We start from the raw sequence: 22,771 nt of genomic DNA, 5'->3' as shown, positions 1-22,771 counted from the left end.
AGACTACAACAATCAACTTGCAGCAGCAGGAGAGACTATGAATCCCGCAGAAATGGTTCAAGTAATCCTGAATGGACTAGGAGAGGGATATGAGAATCTAGTCCAGAGTATTGCCATCCAACGGCAAATTCCAACACTGGAAGAACTTCAGTCAGTTCTACTTGGTGAAGAACTCAGGACTCAGGCCATTCAAGCACGTAAAGGTCATTCTAATGATCAGGCATTCACAGCTTCAGACAGAAGCAGAGGCAAAGGCAGAAACAGAGGTAGATCATATCAAAAAAGTGGTCAAAATCAAAGTCAGAATCAGCATCAGCATCAGCAGCATCCTCAGCAACATCAAAATCAGCAAAGAGGAAATCATTCCAACCGAGGAAGATTCCAAGGACGAGGGAATGCATCCACCAATGTGTCAAACATTCAATGCAACTATTGTCACAAGTTTGGACACTATGAAAGAGATTGCCGCAAGAAGCAGTATGACCAAAGCGGTCAATCCAGCAGTAATCGAGGGAATTCTCGAGGAAGAGGAAATCATCGTGGTGGACATTCTAGTCACAGTCATTTTGCAAATGAACATGGCAATATGTTTCTTGCAAGTGAGGAATTGCATCAGACTGATATAATGCACCAAGACACTGATTTCAATCCCAAAGAGGATTTCAGCTATCAAGTCGACCAAGTGGAACAGGATCCTTGGTACATCGACAGCGGTGCATCATCTCATATGACAAATCATCAGGAATGGTTCACAGAAATGAAGCCATTAGAAGGTCAAAAGAATGTCATCTATACAGCAGACAATACACCGAATCCGGTTCAAGGGACAGGTGTTATCCCTATGAACAATTTCACTGGTACAAAAGGATTAGTCAAAGATGTGCTCTATGTTCCGAAGCTCAGTAAGAACCTTTTGTCAGTAGGTCAAATGACGGAACACAACTACAAAGTCATCTTCGACGGTGATGAATGCACTATCAGAGACAAATCCAAAAGAGGTCAGCTAGTAGCAAAAGGTGTCAAGGAAGGACGCTTATACAGGATGCTAGCTACAGTACCAGATAAGCATGCCATGACAACTCAAATGCAACAGATGCCACTATCTGCAAAATGGCACAAGAGATATGGTCATGTCAACTTCAAGTACTTGTTAGATCTAAAGAATCAAAATATGGCAATTGGGATTCCGAAGCTACAGTTTCTTGGAAAGGTTTGTGAAGCATGCTGCTTCGGCAAACAAAAGCGAACCAACTTTGTCAGAAGTACCTCTCGTGCACGAGGTATTCTTGATTTAATTCATACAGATGTATGGGGTTATGCCCAGACCCGCAGCATCAATGGTTCACTTTATTACTTGACCTTCATCGACGACTACAGCAGATATTGTTGGGTCTACTTTCTGAAAGAGAAATCTGAAGTGTTTGCCAGATTTCAAGAATTCAAAGCCATGGTAGAAAACCAAACAGGCAGAAAGATCAAGGTCATGAGATCAGACAGAGGAGGTGAATACATGTCTTCAGCCTTCATGAACTTTTGCAAAACTCACGGCATTCGAAGACAATTCACATGTGCAGATACTCCTCAGCAAAATGCAATAGCTGAAAGGAAGAATGGGACTTTAGCAGACAGTGCTAGAGCAATGCTTAGTGAAAAGCATCTTCCGAATCAGTATTGGGCAGAAGCAATAGCTACAGCTAACTACTTGCTTAATCGGCTTCCTACCGAACCGATAGAAGGTATGACTCCTTATGAAGCATTCACTGGGCACAAGCCACGCATTGGGCATCTCCGCATATTTGGTTGCATAGCATATGCCCACATACATGATGATCATCGCAGGAAATTGGATGCGAAGTCACGCAAATGCATCATGGTTGGCTACAGTGAAGAAAGTAAAGCATACAAATTGTATGATCCCATCAACCGCAAAGTCATTATCTCCAGAGATGTAATCTTCGATGAGGAATCAGAATGGAAAACCTCACCTACACAGGAGATAGAAGCATCGACTTCACAGTCATCTACAGAACAGGTTGATGAAGAAGAGCAAGAATTGCCAGCAACACCCCAATCAGCGTCACAGCAGCTCAGACGGTCTACTAGGGAAAGCAGACCACCAGTCAGATTGACATATGCTCAGAAAGGCAAAGCAATTCAGGTGGAAACCACCAACTATGCTCTTATGACTACCATCATGGCTACAGAAGAGCCTGTGTACTTCGAAGACGCAGTAAATAAGCCAGCATGGCAAACTGCAATGAATGAAGAAATGGATGCTTTGTATAAAAATAACACTTGGGAATTATGCGACCTTCCACCAGGAAAGAAGGCCATAGCCAACAAATGGGTATACAAAGTGAAGTACAATCCAGATGGCAGTATTCAAAGATACAAAGCCAGATTAGTTGCAAAAGGATTTGCACAACAATATGGTCAAGATTATGATGAAACTTATGCTCCAGTAGCAAAGATGGATTCCATACAGTTCTTGATATCACTAGCGACACTCAGTCAATGGAATGTGTATCAGCTCGATGTCAAGAATGCATTTCTCAATGGTTATCTAGACGAGGAAGTCTACATGCAACAACCAGCCGGTTATGTTGAACCAGGACAGGAGAACAAGGTTTGCCATCTCAAGAAAAGTCTCTATGGCTTAAAGCAAGCACCCAGAAGTTGGTACAGCAGAATTGACCAGTATTTTGCTGATCTGGAATACATGAAGTCAAATGCAGATCATACTCTCTACTACAAAGTTCAAGGGGAAGATATTACTATTGCACTTTTGTACGTAGATGATCTGATTGTGACAGGAAGCAAGGATAGCTTCATCAGAAAGCTAAAACAAGACTTATCTGCAGAGTTCGACATGAAAGATCTTGGACTTATGCACTATTGTCTTGGAATTGAGTTCTGGAGAGATTCAGATAGCACATTCATGAGTCAGCTCAAATATGTTGACAGTCTCCTGAAGAAGTTTCATATGGCAGATTGCAAGATTGCAGCCACTCCCATGGAACAGAGTTTGAAACTTACTAAAGATTCAGAAAAGCCTACAGTCAATGACAGATACTACAGGCAACTCATTGGATCTCTTATATATCTGACAATCACACGGCCAGATATTTGTTATGCAGTAAGCTCACTAGCACAGTTTATGGCAAATCCAAAACAGTCTCACTGGAATGCAGCCAAAAGAGTCTTGAGATACATCAGAGGTACAAGACAATTTGGGATAGAATACAGAGGAAGTCATCCACGGTTGCATGGATACTGTGATAGTGACTATGCTGGAGATCATGAGACCAGGAGATCGACACAGGGATATGCATTTTTCCTTGGTCAAGGTGCTATATCATGGTTGTCAAACAAACAGCCAACTGTTTCTTTGTCTTCGACTGAAGCAGAATATAGGGCACTCACTACAGGTGCATGTGAGGCTATATGGCTCAGAAGACTATTGTCAGAAACAGATTACTTTGATGAGTCAAAGCCAACAACAATATACTGTGATAATCAATCGGCTCAAGCATTGGCCAAAAATCCAGTATATCACTCCAGAACAAAGCACATTGATGTCAGAGAGCACTTCATCAGAGAAAGAGTGTTACTTGGTGACATCACACTGCAGCATTGTGATAGCAAAGAAAATGTTGCAGACATCTTTACCAAACCACTCGGTAAAGAGCTATTCGAGAAACACCGACTAGCTCTTGGTTTGATGCAGAGGAAGGACATTCCCATTAAAGGGGTGTGATGGAATGTAATGCTCAGTCCTTCTTCGATTCCCCAGAATCATCATCTTGAGGGAAGGCCTACTTCATGATGTTGATCTTGAGGGAAGGTGTTGAGAGTTCATGCTCAACATCATGTGATCATGTGTGCATAGCACCATCACGTGATCATATGTGCATAGCACTAACCTTATAGAGTGCTATAAAGGAAAGGGTTAGATCCCCTAACCCTAACCCTAAAAGGGTTTGTATATATTCTATTTTTTCAACTAATTCTAGTGTACAGTTAGTCATTTGTGGTGTGCTCTCTAGCTGTGCCCTCTCTCCTCATCTCCACTCTTCTCCTCTCCCCTCTTCATATTTTGTCAGGCACTTCACTGCATCAATGGCCCGTCTTAGTACCCCATCCATGCCTTGACAGTACAACACCCCATCAAGGAGGGTGTAGCGCCTACTATCTGTGCGGATCTTCTTTCTCTCATAGCTAGTACTTTCTGAAGGAAAGGAGAAACCAGAAACTTGTAGATACCACCATACCATGGATCCCCAACTTCTATGGCTGCTACCAGGGTTACATCAAGGCACTCCTCTAAATCAATCAAAGCATTCTTCAAGTTGGAACAACCCCCTTTTACAATTTTGAAAGAAAAATCATATTCTTGTAGAACTGCCAACCATTTGGCCAACCGGCCCATGGGATTTGGTGATTGAAGAACCTGCTTTGCAAGACTAGTGCCAGTGAGTATAAAGGACTTTCCAGCCACATAATGCTTAAATTTCTCAATGCAAAACACCAAAGACAAGGCATGCTTGTCAGCCTCTGAATAGCGTCGCTTAGTGTTGAGCAATTGTCGAGAAGCAAATCGAACGGGATACATGAACCGATCCTCCCCTTACTAGAGAAGAATACCTACCACAGTGTGCTCACCAAAGGTGAATTACAATCTTCCACCCTCTATGGCTATTAAGAAAGGACATGTTATGCTGTCGCTTCTAATTCCAGGGAAACATAAAGTCAAAAACCCTGATGTTTATTTGGAGCCTTTGATTGACGAGCTAGAGATACTTTGGAGAGGTATCGAGGTGCATGCTGTGAGCAGGCCTCCCTTGTCACGAGACTTCAACTGCAAAGCAGTCTTGATGTGGACGATGCATGACTTCCCAGGCTATGGCGAGTGTTCAGGTAAGCATTGCATTTCTAATTATGAATAGGCAAAGGATGTGGCACCCTAAACCCACCTTTCACTCTTAATTGCATCTATTGTTCAGGTCTTACTACATCGGGTTACCATGCATGTCCTGTTTGTGGTCCTTCGATAGTTGCCTCACGGGCAGACGCATTGAATAAGGTCATCTATGAGAATCACCATCGATTTCTCCCACCTGATCATCCTAGATATGTTGCCCCTTGGAATGAAGTCCTCCCACAATCACTCACCGCAGGAGATTGGATGAGAATTTGGGACGGTTCCACGACTCCTCCACCACTTGGCATGAGACGGTAAGGGTTTGTAACTATTGTGTGCTATATTGGCTAGAAATAAAGATTGCCCGCTAACACTTTATTTTGTTTAGATACTCCATCTTTTATCGTTTACCATATTGGTCCCACCTCAAGATCAATCACCTGCTTGATCCCATGCATATCTTCAAGAATGTGGCATCTACCATTTGGGAGCATTTGAATGGGACACGAGATTCCGCAGGCATAAGGGAGGATTTATGTACCACAGGGAGGATGCATGAAGCTTGGCCACAAGAGAGACCAAATGGGCGTGTTTTTTTACCTCATGCACCGTGGATGTTATCAAAGCTAGAGATGGCAATGGTGAAGCGCGCTATTACTACAATTCGTACTCCCACTGGATGCATGAGGTGTTTGAAGGGAGCCTTTACAAAGAGCAAGAAAAGAGGTGTAGAGCAATTATATGGCTTGAAATCTCATGATTGGCACAAGATGCTCCAAGTAAGTATTTTATGTGCATAATATCTTTTTCCTTTCAAATTTGTGAGTGAATAGTTATAAGCAACTAATCTATTACCTCCTCATGGGTTCAGTTCATACTACCTACTAGTATTTCACGTAGTGCATCAAAGGACGTGAAAGATTGTATTTACAAGATGGGTGAGCTTGTGAGGTACTTTACATGATACAAAATATGATGCGTATCAATGCTCTGTGCAAGTTTGAATGCATATTGCTAATATGCTGTACTTTTTCATTTCTAGGTATGTGAGCTCAAAGGAAATAGATCCCACCACGCTTGAGAATGCTCAATTTATGTTAGTGGAGGCAGTTTGTTTAGTGGAGGAAACATTTCCACGTTCTATTCTCACAAGCCAACTACATCTCATAGTGCATTTGGTGGATGAGATTGCTATATGCGGTACTATACATGCACGATGGTTGTTCTTCCTGGAGCGCTTCATGAAGACCTTGAAGGGCTTTGTGAGACAAAATGGAAGACCCAAAGTTAGCATGGCTGAGGGTTGGTTGGTACAAGAGTCACTTGTATATATTTATGATTTTCTTGTTGATGTGGATAGCTCTCTCCCACGACTATGGAGAGATGATGAAGACCTAAGGATGACCTCTATTGTGCCTCAAGGGAAAGGACGCAACAAAGTAATAGACACGGAGTTGCATAATAGTATCAACCTCTTTTGCGTGCTTAGTAGTGATGTGATGAAAAGATGGGTGACAAGATACGAGGATGCAAAGGCAAGAAGACAAGAAGAAAGGGCCCTCTTTCGTACACACCACGGATCTCGTGTGCCATACCCTCAGTATCTAAGAGCACTTCCAAAGGATATTCATGTGGATTGGCTACTTGATGAAATGGAGAAAGCAGAGAAAGACGAGGGGATGCATATCACAATGGAAGAATGGGAGTATGCTAGGGGATGCATGAGCAAGGTCGGTATATAGAATGTTATGCATAAGTTAGGAGCTTTTAATAATTTAGATTGCTTATTTAATTGATTTTTTCTTGGTGTAGTGCACTATGTTCAATGCTATATGGTGTGAGGGCAAGCATTTTCGAACACAACGGATTGATGATAAGAGAAACACACAAGATTGCGGCATCATTGCTAGCTTTGAGGGAGCCAATGGAGCCATGGATGATTATTGTGGCATAATCCAAGATATTATTATTCTTGACTTTCGATGCTTCTTTGTGTATGTTTTGGATGTAAAGTGGTTTAAGGACGTGGTGGAAAGAGGCCCTAATGCAACAATCAAATGCCATGCAAGTGGCTTTGTAACTATTGACTCCACAAAGTTTTGGCAAAGTAGGAAGGACACATTAGTACTACCGCAACAATGTGAACAGGTACTGTGCACGCATATAAAAATACTCGCTTTTAAATATTTGATGCAAGAAAAATAACATGATTGTATTTTTGTTGGAATTAGGTTGTCTATCAACCAATGGTGGATAATAATAGATGGTGGCATGTCATACCTATTATGCCACGTTCCAAAGTGATGTATAGTACATTTACTAATATGGAGCGTATGGAGGATGATCATGGCCATGGACATGATGATGACCATGATACGAGAGAGGAGGATGATCATGAGATAGGAGATACAGATATTGAGACCATTACTCATGAGGACGAGCCTACCATTCGAGATGCTGATTTCGATGAGCACATGAGTGGCACAAGTAGTAGTGGGTTGAATGTATTTGTAGATCTAAACACTTGTTTGGATTTTGAAGTAGATAGTTTGGCAAGGGTTGATCTCATTGAGGATGAGATTGAACCGTAGCCCCATAATTGATATTGGCAAAACTATTTTACATATTGTCTCATTCTCCTCATCTCACTTAATTCTTGTATATGTGGGCTTGCAAAAATTTATGTGCTTTGGTAATCATGGGCAATGTTTGGAAAGCAATGATGTACACCAAAATCTCACTTTCTGTATTCTCTGGTTTGCGTCTATCTCCGCGTCTAAATGCGCATCTGATTCTTAGTGTAAATGTGCAAATAAATGCACTAATACACGCATATATAAATGCACTATTAGATGGGTCGTATTTTCTTAGTTTAGACGTGCAAGTAGACGCGTTAATTCACACACAAATAGACGAGCTTTTAGATGCACCTTTAAACGCACCCGTAATTCCTCTACTAAAGCAATGCCTATAGATGCGCCCGCTATTTTGCACGTCTACCAAGCGCGTCTATAGTTGCTTTGTGTTGTTGTGATGCTAGAGAACCATTAAATGTATTGAACATACCTTCTTTGAAATTGAATTATGTGGAGACTTGTCAATACAAGGACTAGTTGCTTCAAGCTCCAGATTTCTCTGAACTTTGCTCATTTTGTCCTTTGAAACACAATAGAATACATTGACTAGATCATATCTATATTACAAATATGCAGTTTTATAAAATATCACATAATTGAAAGGCCAACTCACATCCTTTACAAGGGTCCTCTTCTTCGAGTATTTCCTGCTAGACTGCTTTGAGGAGATCCACCACCTGTATATATCTTCCTCTCTCCAGCTATATTCAACTCCACTAAACTTTAGAGGCACTATCTCATGATGACGCTCATGGATGATGCCTTTAATATGCTGTTGTTCTTCCTTTTTATGCCGTAGATCTATAACAGTCTCTATTCCCTCGAACCACCTTCATACACGATGGTAGTTTTCTAACAATAGAGAATGCTGGTCTCTAAAGCACTTTTCTAGGAGATCTTTCCCATATAGCTTATTCTTATCCCTACTATTCATTTTGGGTGGTTTAAACACCTCATCATATGTAGGTGTAAAACTTGCCCCTGAGATCATAGGAACAGAAACTTGAGATTTATCTTGCAAAGAGAGATGCTCCTTGTTCTCTTTGAAGGACACATCCTTTGATGCATCTCCCATAGGCATTTTCCCTATATAAAAAACATACATGCCATATATTCAGCCCCCTCTCTCATATCTAAATGCAAAAACATACATGCCATAAATTCAGCCCCCCCTCTTACATCCAAATGCAATTACATAAATGCTAGAAATTCAGCCACCTTCTTTCTCTAAGTGCATAACATACGTGCATAACATAAGGTCAGCCACATGCATTCTCCAAATGGAAAACACACATGCCATAAATTAAATCCCACTCTCTCTCAAAATGCATAACATAAATCCAACAAAAAATGACATACCTTCTATTGAACTAACCATGGAATCCATGAGTCCAAGGAAACTTGCATCTTCACTCATCATTTTCTTTAGTAGCTCCGCCATGTCCATGTTGTTGTTAGCCATCTTGATCATGCACAACATAAGCATAAGAGAGTATAGTTATTGTTAGTATTAAATAAAAACACACAAAATAGAAATAGATGTACAAGGAAATCAAATACAAATACGTACCAAATCCGTTTTTGAATTCCTTGAATGATGTTAAGTTCATGTATCCTAGCTACATGCCTAAGATTGCCACATGATAGGAACTATCTTGGCTTTGCCCTGCCATGTTCTTTGTCTTGATAACTTTCCACATCTCGTTGACAGACACACAAAACCACCAATCCTTCCATTCATTGTCTCCCATCGAGACCTTCCATCTCTTTTCCTCAGTGTGAACTAGCTTTAGCCATGCTACTTTAACTTGATTTAGCGTGTGATCCACATCTCTAACAACGGCATACTTGAGATCATTTGGTGAGCATATTGTATCAAGATAAGACTTCAACAAAACAATATCATTCTCCTCTAGCCAAGGAGGAATACATCCAATGCAACCAGGCTCGATTAAACGTGTTCTCAATCCTAAATCTTTTGTCTCATATGCAATAATACCACCTCCATGCTGTAGAGGAATAAACTTATGCAATAAAGAACTAATTGGCCTTATACAATTCCAGGTGTATGGTAAATATGCATTTTGTAGGACACTCATGCCAGTGGTGCCATCAACATCTAATCTTTCATATCCTCTTTCAACAACAATGCGTTGCCTATAGTAGTGTGCTCCAAAGAATAGTTGCATGTCACCATTATGCTGAAAGGAAAAAAAACGATGCTATACATGCTTTCCAGTGTCCCACACTAGAGACTAATGCTGCATCCTCTTCAGACTTTACGATAACCTTATCTTCAATCTTATAAACCTCACCCTTGAACATAATTTTCTTGTATTCTGTTACTCTTTCAATCCCGAATTGAAGATTTTGCCCTACATACCTTCTTTCGTCACTTGTTGCCTATCTAACTTTTGGCTTCTTTCTTGCTATTACAATACCCTTTTGGCCAATGACTCTTTGGCAAGGATACCAGCCATTTGTCTTTACTTCGCCACATTTCCAATAATTCGTGGCATAAAGATCTACTTTTAGTAAGTAGTTTCAATTGTTCACCAATCGAAATGTAGTCAAAACATAACATTTCCTTTCTAGGCACTGCACATTTCTCACACTTCTCACAACATGCTAAACAATCGCGGTTTAATTTTCTCTTTCCAGTGACATTTCTATTACATTGGCATTCAACAGTGTTACCACTATAAGCATCCTCTTTGCTTGGTAGATAGAGTATTGGAGCATGTATGGAATCCTCTTTCCCTTGACATATTCTATATCTCTTTGATTCAACCATTCCAAGCCTTGTCAACATAGTGCTTAATTGCTCCCAACATGTGGGAACAGTTATTCCATTTAGACTTCCATCCCATGTTTCTGGAAGTTGGACCAATAGTTTACTCAAACTCGATCTTTTTGCGCCTTCATGTGTTGTAGACCTAGGACCACCCATATCTCCAAATAGAATTTTAAGCATACTATCTTGAAACTCCACTGAAGCTTGATGTCCATCCCAAAGAGCTTGCAACTCAATCAATCTTTGTATGATTTTATCAGCGAGAGATAAATGGCTATCCTCTCCTAAAGCATCCATGTTATCCTCATCATCATCCAACCTATCGTGTTCATGCATATCAGTAAATTCATCGTTCCTTTCCATCTGATGCATAGGCTCATTGTTCTCCTCTTCTTCAGGTCCACAAGAGCTAAAGTGTGGAGCATCCAAACCAAGATTTTCTGCAATAGTTTCAAACTGCTCATCGACTTGCATATGCCTTGCATAAGTTGATGGAGCGACCAAGCGGCCACCATGGCAATAAGTTTCACATCTACACCATACCCACCTCCGTCGATTAGATGATTCAATGAGTTCTTCATTCACTATAGTATCATTGTCATCAGAGTTCTCCACATTCACATTCCTCAAAATTGATGCGTGTAAGTTTCCAATGGAGTCTTGTTGCAAATGCACATAATATGTCCTCCGGCTCACATCTTGATAGCCAAGAGGCGAATACCTACACCTATAATTGCATCTACATCTCCATAGGCTATCATCTATTGCCATCTGGAATAAGGCACATGAAATCATAAATAAAACACCCTAGAGAACAAACACTTACATAAGCTCAAGAAAGTCCATCACAAGCATAGAGACATACTTGGTGAAAAACATGGTCTAATGCGATTTCCACCATGCAAACCATATCAGATGGCAATGATACTTTGCACATGCCCAAATATAGGTGGCATTCTAACAATCGTAGACTTAAACACGAGCATTATATTTATATACATTTTAAAACTAAATTTGTTCCAATCTACTCTTCTGATCTTAGCATACATGCCTATTTTAAAATTACTTTAAAATTAAGGAAAAGTAAAGGCACGCATGTAATTGCAAAGGTTTACTTTAGCATGATAGGCATAGAAGCATAGGCATTCATTAAATAGGCATAGAAGGATAGACTACATAGGCAAATCGGCATTCACATAAAGCATAAACTTCATAGGCATTCACATAAAGCATATACTAGCATTCACATAAAGCATGTAGAGACATAAGCAAGCATAGACATATAGAAACATAGGCATATAAAAACATAGACATATAGAAACATAGGCATAGACTATAGCATAAATAGCATAGAAGCATATAGAAACATAGGTAAGCATAAACATAGGCATTCATCAATGGCAAAGAATCATAAATCCATAGAAGCATAGACTAAAGAAGCATAGGCATTTAGAAACATAGGCATAAATTTAGTAGAAACATAGATCCAATGAAACAATATGAGCTACATCTAAAACCTGGTGGTAACAATGGCATTCGCCTAAAGAAGCATAGACTAGAGAAGCATAGACATACAGAAACAAAAACTAAAGAAGCATAGGCATATATGGAAGCACATAGATATGGATATAGATATGGAAGCATATAGATCTATATAGAACATAAAGCATAAATAGCATAGAAGCAACGAGATATAGAACCATATAACATGCACAAACATAAACATATTATCTATATGCCTCAATTGCTTCGAGAGACAAATGAACTATTTCCAAATGAAACATAGAAGCATAAACAATGGCATCTAGCATAGGCATATTGAAACATAGAAGCAATTGTTTAACTTTTAATTGACATAGGCATATAGAAGGATAGGCAATCAAATAGGTATATGGAAACATATATAGAAGCATAAAGAAACATAGAAGATAGGCAATCAAATCTCTCATTGATTCTAGAAACTATAGTTTCTAGAAACTATAGTTTTTAATGCTAGAAGAATATTGGATTAATGCAGATGAATACCTCGATATACGTTCTAAAGTTACTGCCTTGCACTAGCTATCGATTACCGCGTCGCTCTAGCTGCAATCGTATTGGGAGCTCCACCATATATTTCTGTTGCTTTGCTCTGGTGCTCTGCTCACAGTACAAGCTTCTGCGCGCTGTGGCTCTGCTCACGGGCTATCCGCCATGCACGAAATATGGTAATGGAGACTAATCGATTAAGTCGTTGCTAAGGCGCACAATACTACAGGATATGATGCGCAACACGGGTCGGGTACAGTAGCTGCTAGCTACCTGTAGGATATGACGCGCGACACGGGCCGGGTACAGTAGCTGCTATAGGCTAGGGGAATGTCCATTCAAGCTAGGAGCTGCGAGCTGCTAGCTGCCTGCAGGTCGCCGAACAGCTGCACATGAGTCCTGGCCATGGAGGTTTGGCGCGGTCGCGTGGTACGGTGCTGTGATATTGTAGCTGCTCCGATCGACGAGTCGACGATGACTTAGTACCAGCAGGATGTATATATTGTGATGAGAGCTTTGCAGCAGATTGACTCAAGAGTCATGTACCACGATTAGGGATCGAAGCTGCAGGAGGCCAGGGCGTGCCGCGTGCAGGGAGAATACAAAGCAAGGGTGAGGGCATAGAAATCTCACAGACATTAAGCACCGTTTAGGAGCCGTTTGAAGGTGGACCGCAGGCAGGGGAAACATTTGGGGGGGATTTTTTTCATTTTGGCACCTTCCCCCTTTAACCCTTCCCCTTCAACCCAAGTACCATCAAACCCACCCTTCCCATGCTCTTTACCCTTTTAACCCTTCCCCTTCAACCCAAGTACCAAGGACACCTAACATCTCTAAATATATTAGACATTTCAATGCTACAATTGAGCGAAATTCTGAAAGCTCCCTTTATTTAATCTTGGGCGTATCATATCTGTTGATGACATCCATATTTATAAGAAAAAAGTACAAGCCATTAGAAAGTACGTGATTCTAAATGGCATGCCATGCGAAGTGGTGTTTGGGATTTGCCGATGAAAACGTCTTCAAAGATATGCCAGTTTAGTAACTTTCAAAATGGGGTGAAAAGCAAGAAAGGCACATGCCATGCGAAGTGGTGTTTGGGATTTGCCAATGAAAAGTTCATCAAAGATAAATGGCTATCACTCAAATGTGCACACCGATTATATGATGCTAGATGCATTGTATACATGGACCAACATTCATTTAAATATACATGGACCAACTCCCTAACCATAATATTTTTATCCAAAAACGGATTGATATATATACTTACCAAAGCCAATACAAACATCGATCGCATCATTGATTGCTCTTCTAATTTCTGAAGAGCAGAGAAATGGTGGTGCATCTTCTTCAGGAGGAACCTCAAAAGAAACTGTCTTCTACTCAAATGCTGGAAGGGGTAGAGGTAGAGGTAGAGGAGGCCGATCTGGAGGCCGTGGTAGAAATCAAAATATGCAACAAACTCAAGAAAACCAGTCCTATGCAGGAGGGTCAGGAGTTATGAGAAACCATTTCAGAGGGGTCGGAAACCCATTTCAATGAAATGCCTAAAACCATTTCAGTTTCACCAAGTGAAACCTCTGTTTCAGGCCCTTAAAGGTTGACGTGGGGGGGAGAAACTTTGAATTGAGAAAGGTTGTTTTGTTATTAAGCAGTAAGAACATTTATAGTTTCTCAATAGAGTGAGTTATGTTCTAACTTCTTGATATAAGGTGTGTACCTTACTCTAAGAAGAAGTTGAAACTTGGATATGCATGGCTTAAACTTTATCACGTCAGGATGGACAAATCTTTTTACAAACCACCTAAAATCACATTGAACATTGAGAGACGGCCATACTCAAATTTGATATTCTCTCCTTTCAAAGTTATTTTATTTTATGAATATTACCACCAACAAATGGTGAACAATGCATTTAGATGATGAAGATAACAAACAAACAGAAAACCAAAACAACATACAAAGTAGCAATAGCTTTTATTGTATCGCAGCTTCTTTGCATGCATCCACCTTAGTGGGATCATTTGATAAGTTCATCGAAGACTTACCTTCATGTCACTGATACATACACCCAAGATTTCCCTTGGATAGACCCACCCTAAATGTCGAATCATTTGATCAGTTCATGTATCCCTTCCATGCATGCATCCACCATAGTGGGATCATTTAATAAGTTCATGGATCCCTTCCTTGCATGCATCCACCATAGTGTGATCATTTAATAAGTTCATGCCAACTTAACTTCATTTCACAGATGCATACACCACGACTTTCCTTGCATAGACCCACCAAAATGTGGGATCATTCGATAAGTTCATGTATCGCAACTTTCATGCACTCACCATAGTATGATCATAAGCTCTTTTGATAAGTTCATGTTCCCACCATAGTAGAATCATTTGTTGAGTTTCATGTATTCCTTCCTTGCATGCATACACCCATCAAAATAGGGGATCATTCATTTATCATCTTGTTGTGCACTTGCTTGAGTTGCTACAGTCCTACAAGAGCATGAACAATGGGTTCAACTCCTCGATGGCACATATCCTCATCATGTAGTCCGTCAGAGCAATCATCATCTTCTGACACATCCCCAGCTACAATAAGCATATTGTGCAAAAATGCAACATGTCACTATACTCCTTGTGACCAACTTGGGCTTCGGGTTTAGGAAGTTCTTATCGAGGTATTGCCATGTCACCGATCCAAACACCCAGATTTCACTTGCATAGACCCATAACAATGTGGGATCATTTGATAAGTTCATGTATCCCTTCCATGCATGCATCCACCATAGTGGGATCATTTGATAAGTTCACCAATCGCCCCTTCATTGCATGCATCCACCATGATGGGATCATTTGATAAGCTCTTTTGATAAGTTGATGCATCCACAATAGTGAAATCATTTGTCAAGTTGCATGTATTCCTTGTTCTTTGTCTTGATATCTTTCCATGTCTCGTTGACAGACTCACAAAACCACCAATCCTTCCATTTAAACAGTTCATTCGATGAGTTCTATTTAATTTGTTTCATTGGATAACATATTGTGTAATTTATGCAACATGCCACTATACTCCTTGCGACCAACTTGGGCATCAGATTTAGGAAGTTCTACTGCCATTGGCCTTTCAATCGATCAATTGCACACTACCCAAGGTAGATAGATATATAGAACTTGAACTTGTGTTATAGGTCTCTGCTAGGGGTCTCACATGGAGTGATGAACCATGGTCTAAGTGCATGTACACCATCTCCAAGGATGTACTCCTGAATGCAAAAAGCACCATCAATAAAATGAGACTATCTAGCAACATGCCTCATGCAATAGCCAAGCAAAGGAAGGAGTTCTTAAAAATTCGGATGTCGATGTTAGAGCAAAGCCACCATGCAAGAACATCCAAATACCTCATCTCACTAACCACAATGGACTACAAGCACATAGAGAACCGCTCATTATGATCATACCAATCTGGACCTGTCTCCCCACCAGGACACTCAATGTGTATATGCATCACATCCACTCCAATACAACAACTTCGAAAACCCAGTTGCTATTGGAACCCTTGCATATCTTGAGCCCGAGCATCTAAAGCCATTGGCCTGCAATGAGGTGGAGAGATGTGAAAGAAGTGCAGTGACAAACTTATGGGTGCGCTTGGTGGACTTGACCAACGTGAAGTGCTAACTTAGCTCCACCATTTGGTAATGACTAGCAAGACATAGCAATCCCACATCCACTTGCTTCTTTATGGATATCACTTCTAGATGCAACAGGGGAAGGGATGTCACCTTGCTGTAGGTCATCATACAACAGAGCGCACAAATCCTGGAACAAAGAAATGGGCAAATGGAAATCTCATGGAACCTAGCCTCGTCTCCACATGTAAATTAAATATAGTGGTTCTACAATTTCCAAGCTCCATGGCTTGATGTAGAAATCAGAGATAGTTTGCACTTTAGGCTCGTGCTTTATGATGAGGTCCATTAGCGGCAACTTCATGTGGTCGTGGATGAAAGAGACGACAGAGGAATGGGAAAGGAGAGGTCACAGGTGGGTGTCGACGACGAGCTGCAAATTTTTTGGAAGAGGCTGCACACTCTATATTGCTCAAGGATGCCATGGCAGTGTCTTCTTTTTTTAAGGTCAACAAGTATGGCCAATACTAGAGTGGCCACACCCGTCGATTTGGAAGTTTGCACCATATGGAGTAGACATCTATTGGAATAGAGGCCATACTCTAGTCTATGCCATAGCATGGGTCTATTGTTGCATGTCCTTGCAATAAATGCCCTTCCACTGGTGTAAGACGTCTGCATGGTCCTCCTATTCCGAACAAAATTACTACGGTGTAAAGTATGTGTGGCTGCATGTACTCCAAGCACAACAAACTATCCGCCAATCCAGCTCGTCCGCGATTACCTGGTTCATCAAACTACCTAGTAGGCATGAGTATGCTCTTAGGAATGCATCATATCACATACATATGCATGGTCATAGTAACATTCTTCATGAATCATAGAAACAACGAAGGACTACATGCCAAAACTGGGCCATTTGGAAAAAATATCATGTCCCTCCATCTTAGCCACAAAGAGAGACTTACAACTTTTGGTCCCAATCACATCGTGCATGTTGCCATTAACAATATTATATTTACTTCAATCTAGAATGTAGGGCCTACTTGCCAAAATTGGGTGGTTCAATCCTTTCAAAATATTGTTACAGATTCAATATGTGGCTTCAATACTTGTACATGACTCTATCTCATTCACAGAGAGAAGCTTGTAAATTTTGGCATAAATACTTATTTCTACTTGGTGATAGTAATATCCTTATATCTAGGATTGACCTCAAGTAAGGCATCTTTTATTACGTCCATGTATTTTGGCTCCATTTAATGTGAACTAAAGCAATCAACCTAAATTTTAGAAATCCCTCAATGATGTTTTCTAATAAGAAAGCCATCTTTTATATTTGTGTTATCTTTTATATGTCAAATTTAATATTGACATTAAAAAAAAGCTTTTATGTATAAGAAATGTGTGTTTGGTTATTTATTGAGTGGCCATTTGTTTTTCTAGATTGACAAGAAGCTTTTCCTATATAGTAGATGTGATGGAACTTGCTAATAGCCCTTTAATTTCTTGATGAAAGAACTTTCCCTATGTAAGGAATGGAATTAAACATGCTATCTTCTAATTTCCTAGGTGACCACCTCTTTTCCTAGATAGGGGTATAAGTTTTTATCTAAAGAATGAGATTTCCTAGGTACCACACTTCCTAAATGACCACCTCTTTTCCTAGATAGAGGTTGCATTTTATATAGAGAATGAGATTGCCTAGATACAGAATTAGATTTCCTAGTTACCACACTCGTCTAATTTCCTAGATGACCACCTCTTTTCCTAGATAGAGGTTGCATTTTATGTAGAGAATGAGATTGCCTAGATAGACATACCAAAATGCATACTTCTATCTAGGAAATTTCTCTATTTTACCTAGTTTGAGAGGTTTTCCCTATATGGGAAACAGTTACAAGTCCCTTGTGTACATCCTACAAGCTTTGAAGTTCATGTGATTTTGCATTGAAGCAGCATCCGTGTCGAAATTCATGCGATTTTCACCCCGAAGTAGCATCCGTGTCCATGATCCACGACACCCACATCCGCAAAATCCCTCCCCCCATTGAGAACTGAGGGATTTCAGGCCTGCACCACCCTTTCATGGCGTCAATCCACCAACATCCGCCCGTTTTTCATCGCCGTGTTGCCCTGATCGCCCTCACACGTACTCCGCATCCTAGCAGGGAATGACCGTCTTCTCCTCATCACGCGCAGCCCATAGCCCCAACAGAAGACGTGGAAAAAACATTTAAAACTAAAAGCCCTAATGTACAACACCACACTATAAACAAACACTAACACACTCTAGATGGGCCTGATTAGCAAAAGCTGTCAGGTCCATCCCATAGGACCCTTGCAGGGCCAAAAAGGGAAATTAAATACCTTGCACTACCTTCCAAGTAGTAGTTTTTATGTGGGGAAGCTAAGGAGTTTCTTATTTTGAATCTCTAATGCTTGCTAGATGCTTTGTTGTCTATGTTTTGAAGGATTGGTTGGTTTTGTCTCCCTTGGAAGCCTCAAGCTAGTACAATAAGCAAGCATCCATGCTCCCTTGCTTGTGAGTCAAGCTTCTTTCACACCAAGGTGGCTTTTCCATTGGTCAAGGATGATAGAGAGCATGGAGATGAGGACAAATATAATCAATGAGAGATTTTTCTTCTAAAAAAGAAGGCTAGATAATTATATGGCTACTCATGGAAGAGGTATCCTTGAGGAAGACCATGAGTGATGCAAAAGTTCTCTAGGGGAACATATTATTGTCCATCGAGGAGCAACCTAGTGAGCAAAATCCTAACTTAGGGCCTATTCTCACTACTTGTTAGGGAGCACTAGTTAAGCCTCTTAACGAGTGTTCTCATAAGTGTGCATTCCCATTGGTATTTAGAGAGTCTAGTTAGGTTAAATCCCTAACGGGCCGTTAAAAATGCTTGTAAATTTAACCCCTTCAAAATAGGTACTTTAAGGAATTTTTTTGGTTTAAGTTAGAGATGAGCAATGGGAATGTTACTTTAAGCAAGATTCTTGTTAAGAAATTTTCATCGTTAAGATCAAAGTGTATGTATTCGTTTGAAAGGTCTCAAAAAGAAGAATCCATTGTGACCTTAAGTTTTAAAAACGGACTTTGGATTGATGAGATAAACCATTTTGTAGGAAAAATACCCAAAATTTTTAGTTAAGACCACTTAGTGCATAACATAATGGGTTACGAATTGGAATGCAATTCCCCGTTATGTTAAGCTCACTAATATAAGGTAATTGCTAGTGGGAATAGGCCCTTATTTCAACATTAAACCATATTCCTAGTTTCCTACCTTTGGAAAGCGTCAGTTTTGATCGACCAAAGTCCCTTTTATACAGGTTAGTGAACGATTCCGTCCGGCCAAATTTAGATAGCCAACGCTTGCCGCTCGCGAATTTTACATTGCCATTCCTGGCGAGATGTTGATGAGTGAGCGGCGGGCTACAAGAGGAAGAGAAACGCGGAAAATCTAATCGACCAAAGTCTCTGCATTGCCCCTTTATAGAACGATTCCGTCTGGCCAATTTAAGATAGCCAGCGCTTGGCGCTCTCGAATTTTACATTGCAATTCCGGCAGCGGCGGCGATCTACGAGAGGAAGAGAAACGCGGAGAAACGGCTGCGGCGAGAAGAGGGGGCAGGTTTGGGCGGAGGCGGCTCGGGAGCGGGAGGCAGCCGAGAGGATGAGAAGGAGGCGGCGGCGGCGGAGGGTGGCAGAGGAGGAGGAGGGCGGCGGGAGGAGGCGGAGGGGCGGAGGGGGGTGAGGTAGAAGCGGAGGAGGCCGCCGCTGTGTGGATAAATAGCGGCGGGGGAGATTTTGCCGCCGCTCCTCATCCGTTGTAGATAGAAAGGTGGCGGCGGGGCGCCGGCCGGGGTGGCGGAGACGGCAGCGGGCGGGAGGCGGAGCGGCGGCGGACGGTCGCCGTAGTTGGCCGTCTTCTTCATCTCCGTCGATTTTTGGGCGCTCTTGGGCGAGCTTCCAAAGAGTTTGCACGACAAAGCGGCGTTGCAGCTCAACGAACGGAAGCTCCGCCGCCTTCCTCCGCCGTCGTCGTTCTTCGTATCTTCGTGCGGCTCTGCTCGAGCCTGGCTATGACGGCCATCTTCGTTCTTGCCATCGTTCTGTATTCGAGCTGCTTGGCTCTGGCGGCCATCTTCGTTGTTGTAGTCGTTCTTCGTCGCCATAATTTGCTTCTCCCTCCTCCTCCGCCGCCTCTCCTCCTCTAGTTCGCCACCTCCCTCCATCGCTTGCTTCTCCGCCGCCACCTTTTCATCATCTTTGTAGCGTCGCTCGGACCTCGCCATCGCCCTCCATAGCTCCAAATCCTTCCTCTGTAAATCCCTCCTCTCCACCCTCAGCCTCCCTCCACCTCCGCCACCAGCTTCCTCCCCTCGGCCACTTCCTCCAGCTTGCAGCTGCTGCTTTTGCCGCTCCCATAAGCTTTCAAGCGACCCTTGGTGCTGCTGCTGATCCCCGGCGGAGCTTCCCATTCGCTGCCCCCCATCCCCGTTCCCTCCCTCCTCGACTCCCTTGCTCCCCGTCCTCCCCTTCTGCGCCCGGCTCCCTCTCCCTCGCCTCCAAAACAGTGCCGCAAACCATGACGAATGCTTCACTCTCTGCGACACCGACGCACATTTTAGCCCAGATCCGTCCGGTGAACTGCCTTCCTGTTTCGTCTTCTGAAGCTCCTGATCGCCCTGGCACACTGCGTTCTCCTCGGTCGATTTCGTTGCTTCTTTGATCACGGCGTCTTGCTCCACACCCGCAGCTCCTCGAACGGCGAATGTGTCGCAACCCCTGTCGAGAGCCTCGACTTCCCGTTTCTTCGACCGCTCTGCATCGTCAAGATCGAAAAGAGCGCGCAGCGTCACTTTCCTGGGGAACGCTTGCCCATCTCTTGGAAAGTCTAGTCTCTCACCGACCGACTTGCTTCTCCATGCATTTGGTCTCCTCTCCCAATTTTCAATCTCCCCGCGAACAGTAATTTCCTGAAGGAGACTCGATCCACTTGCATGGCCCTTTTCTGTATGCGATTGCGAACTTGTGCCTGCTTCGACTTCATGGACGGAAGGCCGGTGGAAAGAGGGCCTCGGAGAATCGAACAACGCTACATCTACCGATGTAAGACCTGCGAGTCGCTCCTTCAAGCAATAGCCACACACCCCTACGACCCTCTCTGACGGGTGTTTGAGACATCGGCGCGGATTTTGGAAATTCATCCGACTATCCGAATCCTGTATTTTCGCTTTCCTCTGGAGAACATGGCTTCTCTGGACAAAGCGATCTCGCGGACGTTAGTCCGTGGAAGGGGAGGGGACAAACTTGCTGGCATGCCAACATCTCCCAGCATGCACAACAATTCAGTCCGAATAACAACTACAAGGCTTTTATATAACATCCACCATTGAACCACCGTCTCAGTTGATTGCGAGGGCAGGGCGTCGACCAGCTACTGGTCACGGTGCAGGAATTAGACGTTTAAACAATGCTACTTATTGCGCCCGATCAACAAAGAAAGAGTAGAATCGGCACTGTAGAATCAGTTCGCAAAACACGACGGAGTCTCCGTTCAAAGGGTGGGCTACCTCCCCGAGACCACACAGATGAAGACCCAGCTAGCCATCAAAAGCCAGGAAACCTACTTATCGTGAATGCCAGAATAGCTTCTCGGCAAGATCGCGAATCACGATTGTACTTTGGCTTGGGGTTCTGGGCAATGCCTCAGGAAAACGGTCACGGAAACTACCTACAGGATGCACTGCGCGGGTGACCGCATCTAAATATTTTGTCGAATTTCGATTGTTCAACCAGCGCGTTATGTTAAAAGGAGTCCTAAATTCCTAATTTTTGGTCCTTTAAATGCCGACAAAACGGAGGAAACAATTGAGCGGACCGCCGGCATGACAAGATACGATATTTATCATCCTGGCCCACAGAGTTTGTCTAGGACATGGCGAAAATCAATCACATTCACAGGGAAGACTCAGAAGTCAGCACAGCTCGAGAGACGGTAAAGACCCGGAAGCTCTCATGGAGTCGATTGCGTTTGTGGGCGGTTGCTTTGAAGGTGATTGCAATTTTGGGCGGTAGCACCGTAGCTGTACCATTGAATCACGATTCACAAGGTTGAACGGTAGCTCTCACGAGACTAGAAACCGATGAAATTCGTGACAGTGGCCGATCAGACTATCACGATGCAAGATTCACGGACTACCTAGCGTAATTCGGTGTGCTGTGCTTTATCATCACCAGATTAATTGGCGACCAAGCTTTGGAATCGTTTGACTGAATGGGATGGGACTGATGCGCGTAAAAATTCTAGTGCGTTCGTCAAGCGTTGATCGATCAACAAACATCTTTTGGACCGCCACTGCCTTGCTCTCGTCACTTGATTTGGCCCGGCAATTCAGAATCGTCTCATCAGATACAGGCCGTCTCGGAAGTCGGGTCGCGATTGAATTTGAATTCTTTGCTGCTCAGTGCTACGATCGAGGGCCACGCAGTCAAGAATCCGCGATTGTCCTCGCGCACCAGCGGACCATAAATTTGCGCGAATGATGCCACGGAAGAACGGAGCCATTCGTCTACGGCCCAAGAATTCAATCGAGAGGACGATATTGATGATTCGTTTAATTTCGTAAGAGCTACGAAAACAATTTGCTCAAGCCTCAGCTGCCTCAGCAACGTGCAACGACACCGTCGTTGCAAACTGTCGGCCAGTTTCAAAATTACGGCACCG

At 42.4% G+C, this 22,771-nt stretch overlaps 1 protein-coding gene across 1 annotated transcript; it reads right to left on the bottom strand.

The window, feature by feature from the left end:
* Positions 1-19,361: 19,361 nt before the first annotated feature.
* Positions 19,362-21,907, bottom strand: LOC147900956 (uncharacterized). The gene has a single exon (XM_087376379.1). It carries the CDS (start codon positions 21,249-21,251, stop codon positions 19,620-19,622), a length of 1,632 nt encoding a protein of 543 aa, XP_087232505.1. The 5' UTR covers positions 21,252-21,907; the 3' UTR covers positions 19,362-19,619.
* Positions 21,908-22,771: the final 864 nt, after the last annotated feature.

The sequence above is a fragment of the Dipteris shenzhenensis genome, chromosome 6 (assembly GCF_047967505.1).
Source record: "Dipteris shenzhenensis isolate YYH24624 ecotype China chromosome 6, Dip_SZ_1.0, whole genome shotgun sequence".
In the NCBI taxonomy this organism is placed as follows: Eukaryota; Viridiplantae; Streptophyta; class Polypodiopsida; order Gleicheniales; family Dipteridaceae; genus Dipteris; species Dipteris shenzhenensis.
The sequence above is the reverse complement of the archived record's forward strand: the minus strand, read 5'-3'. Positions and strand labels throughout refer to the sequence as shown.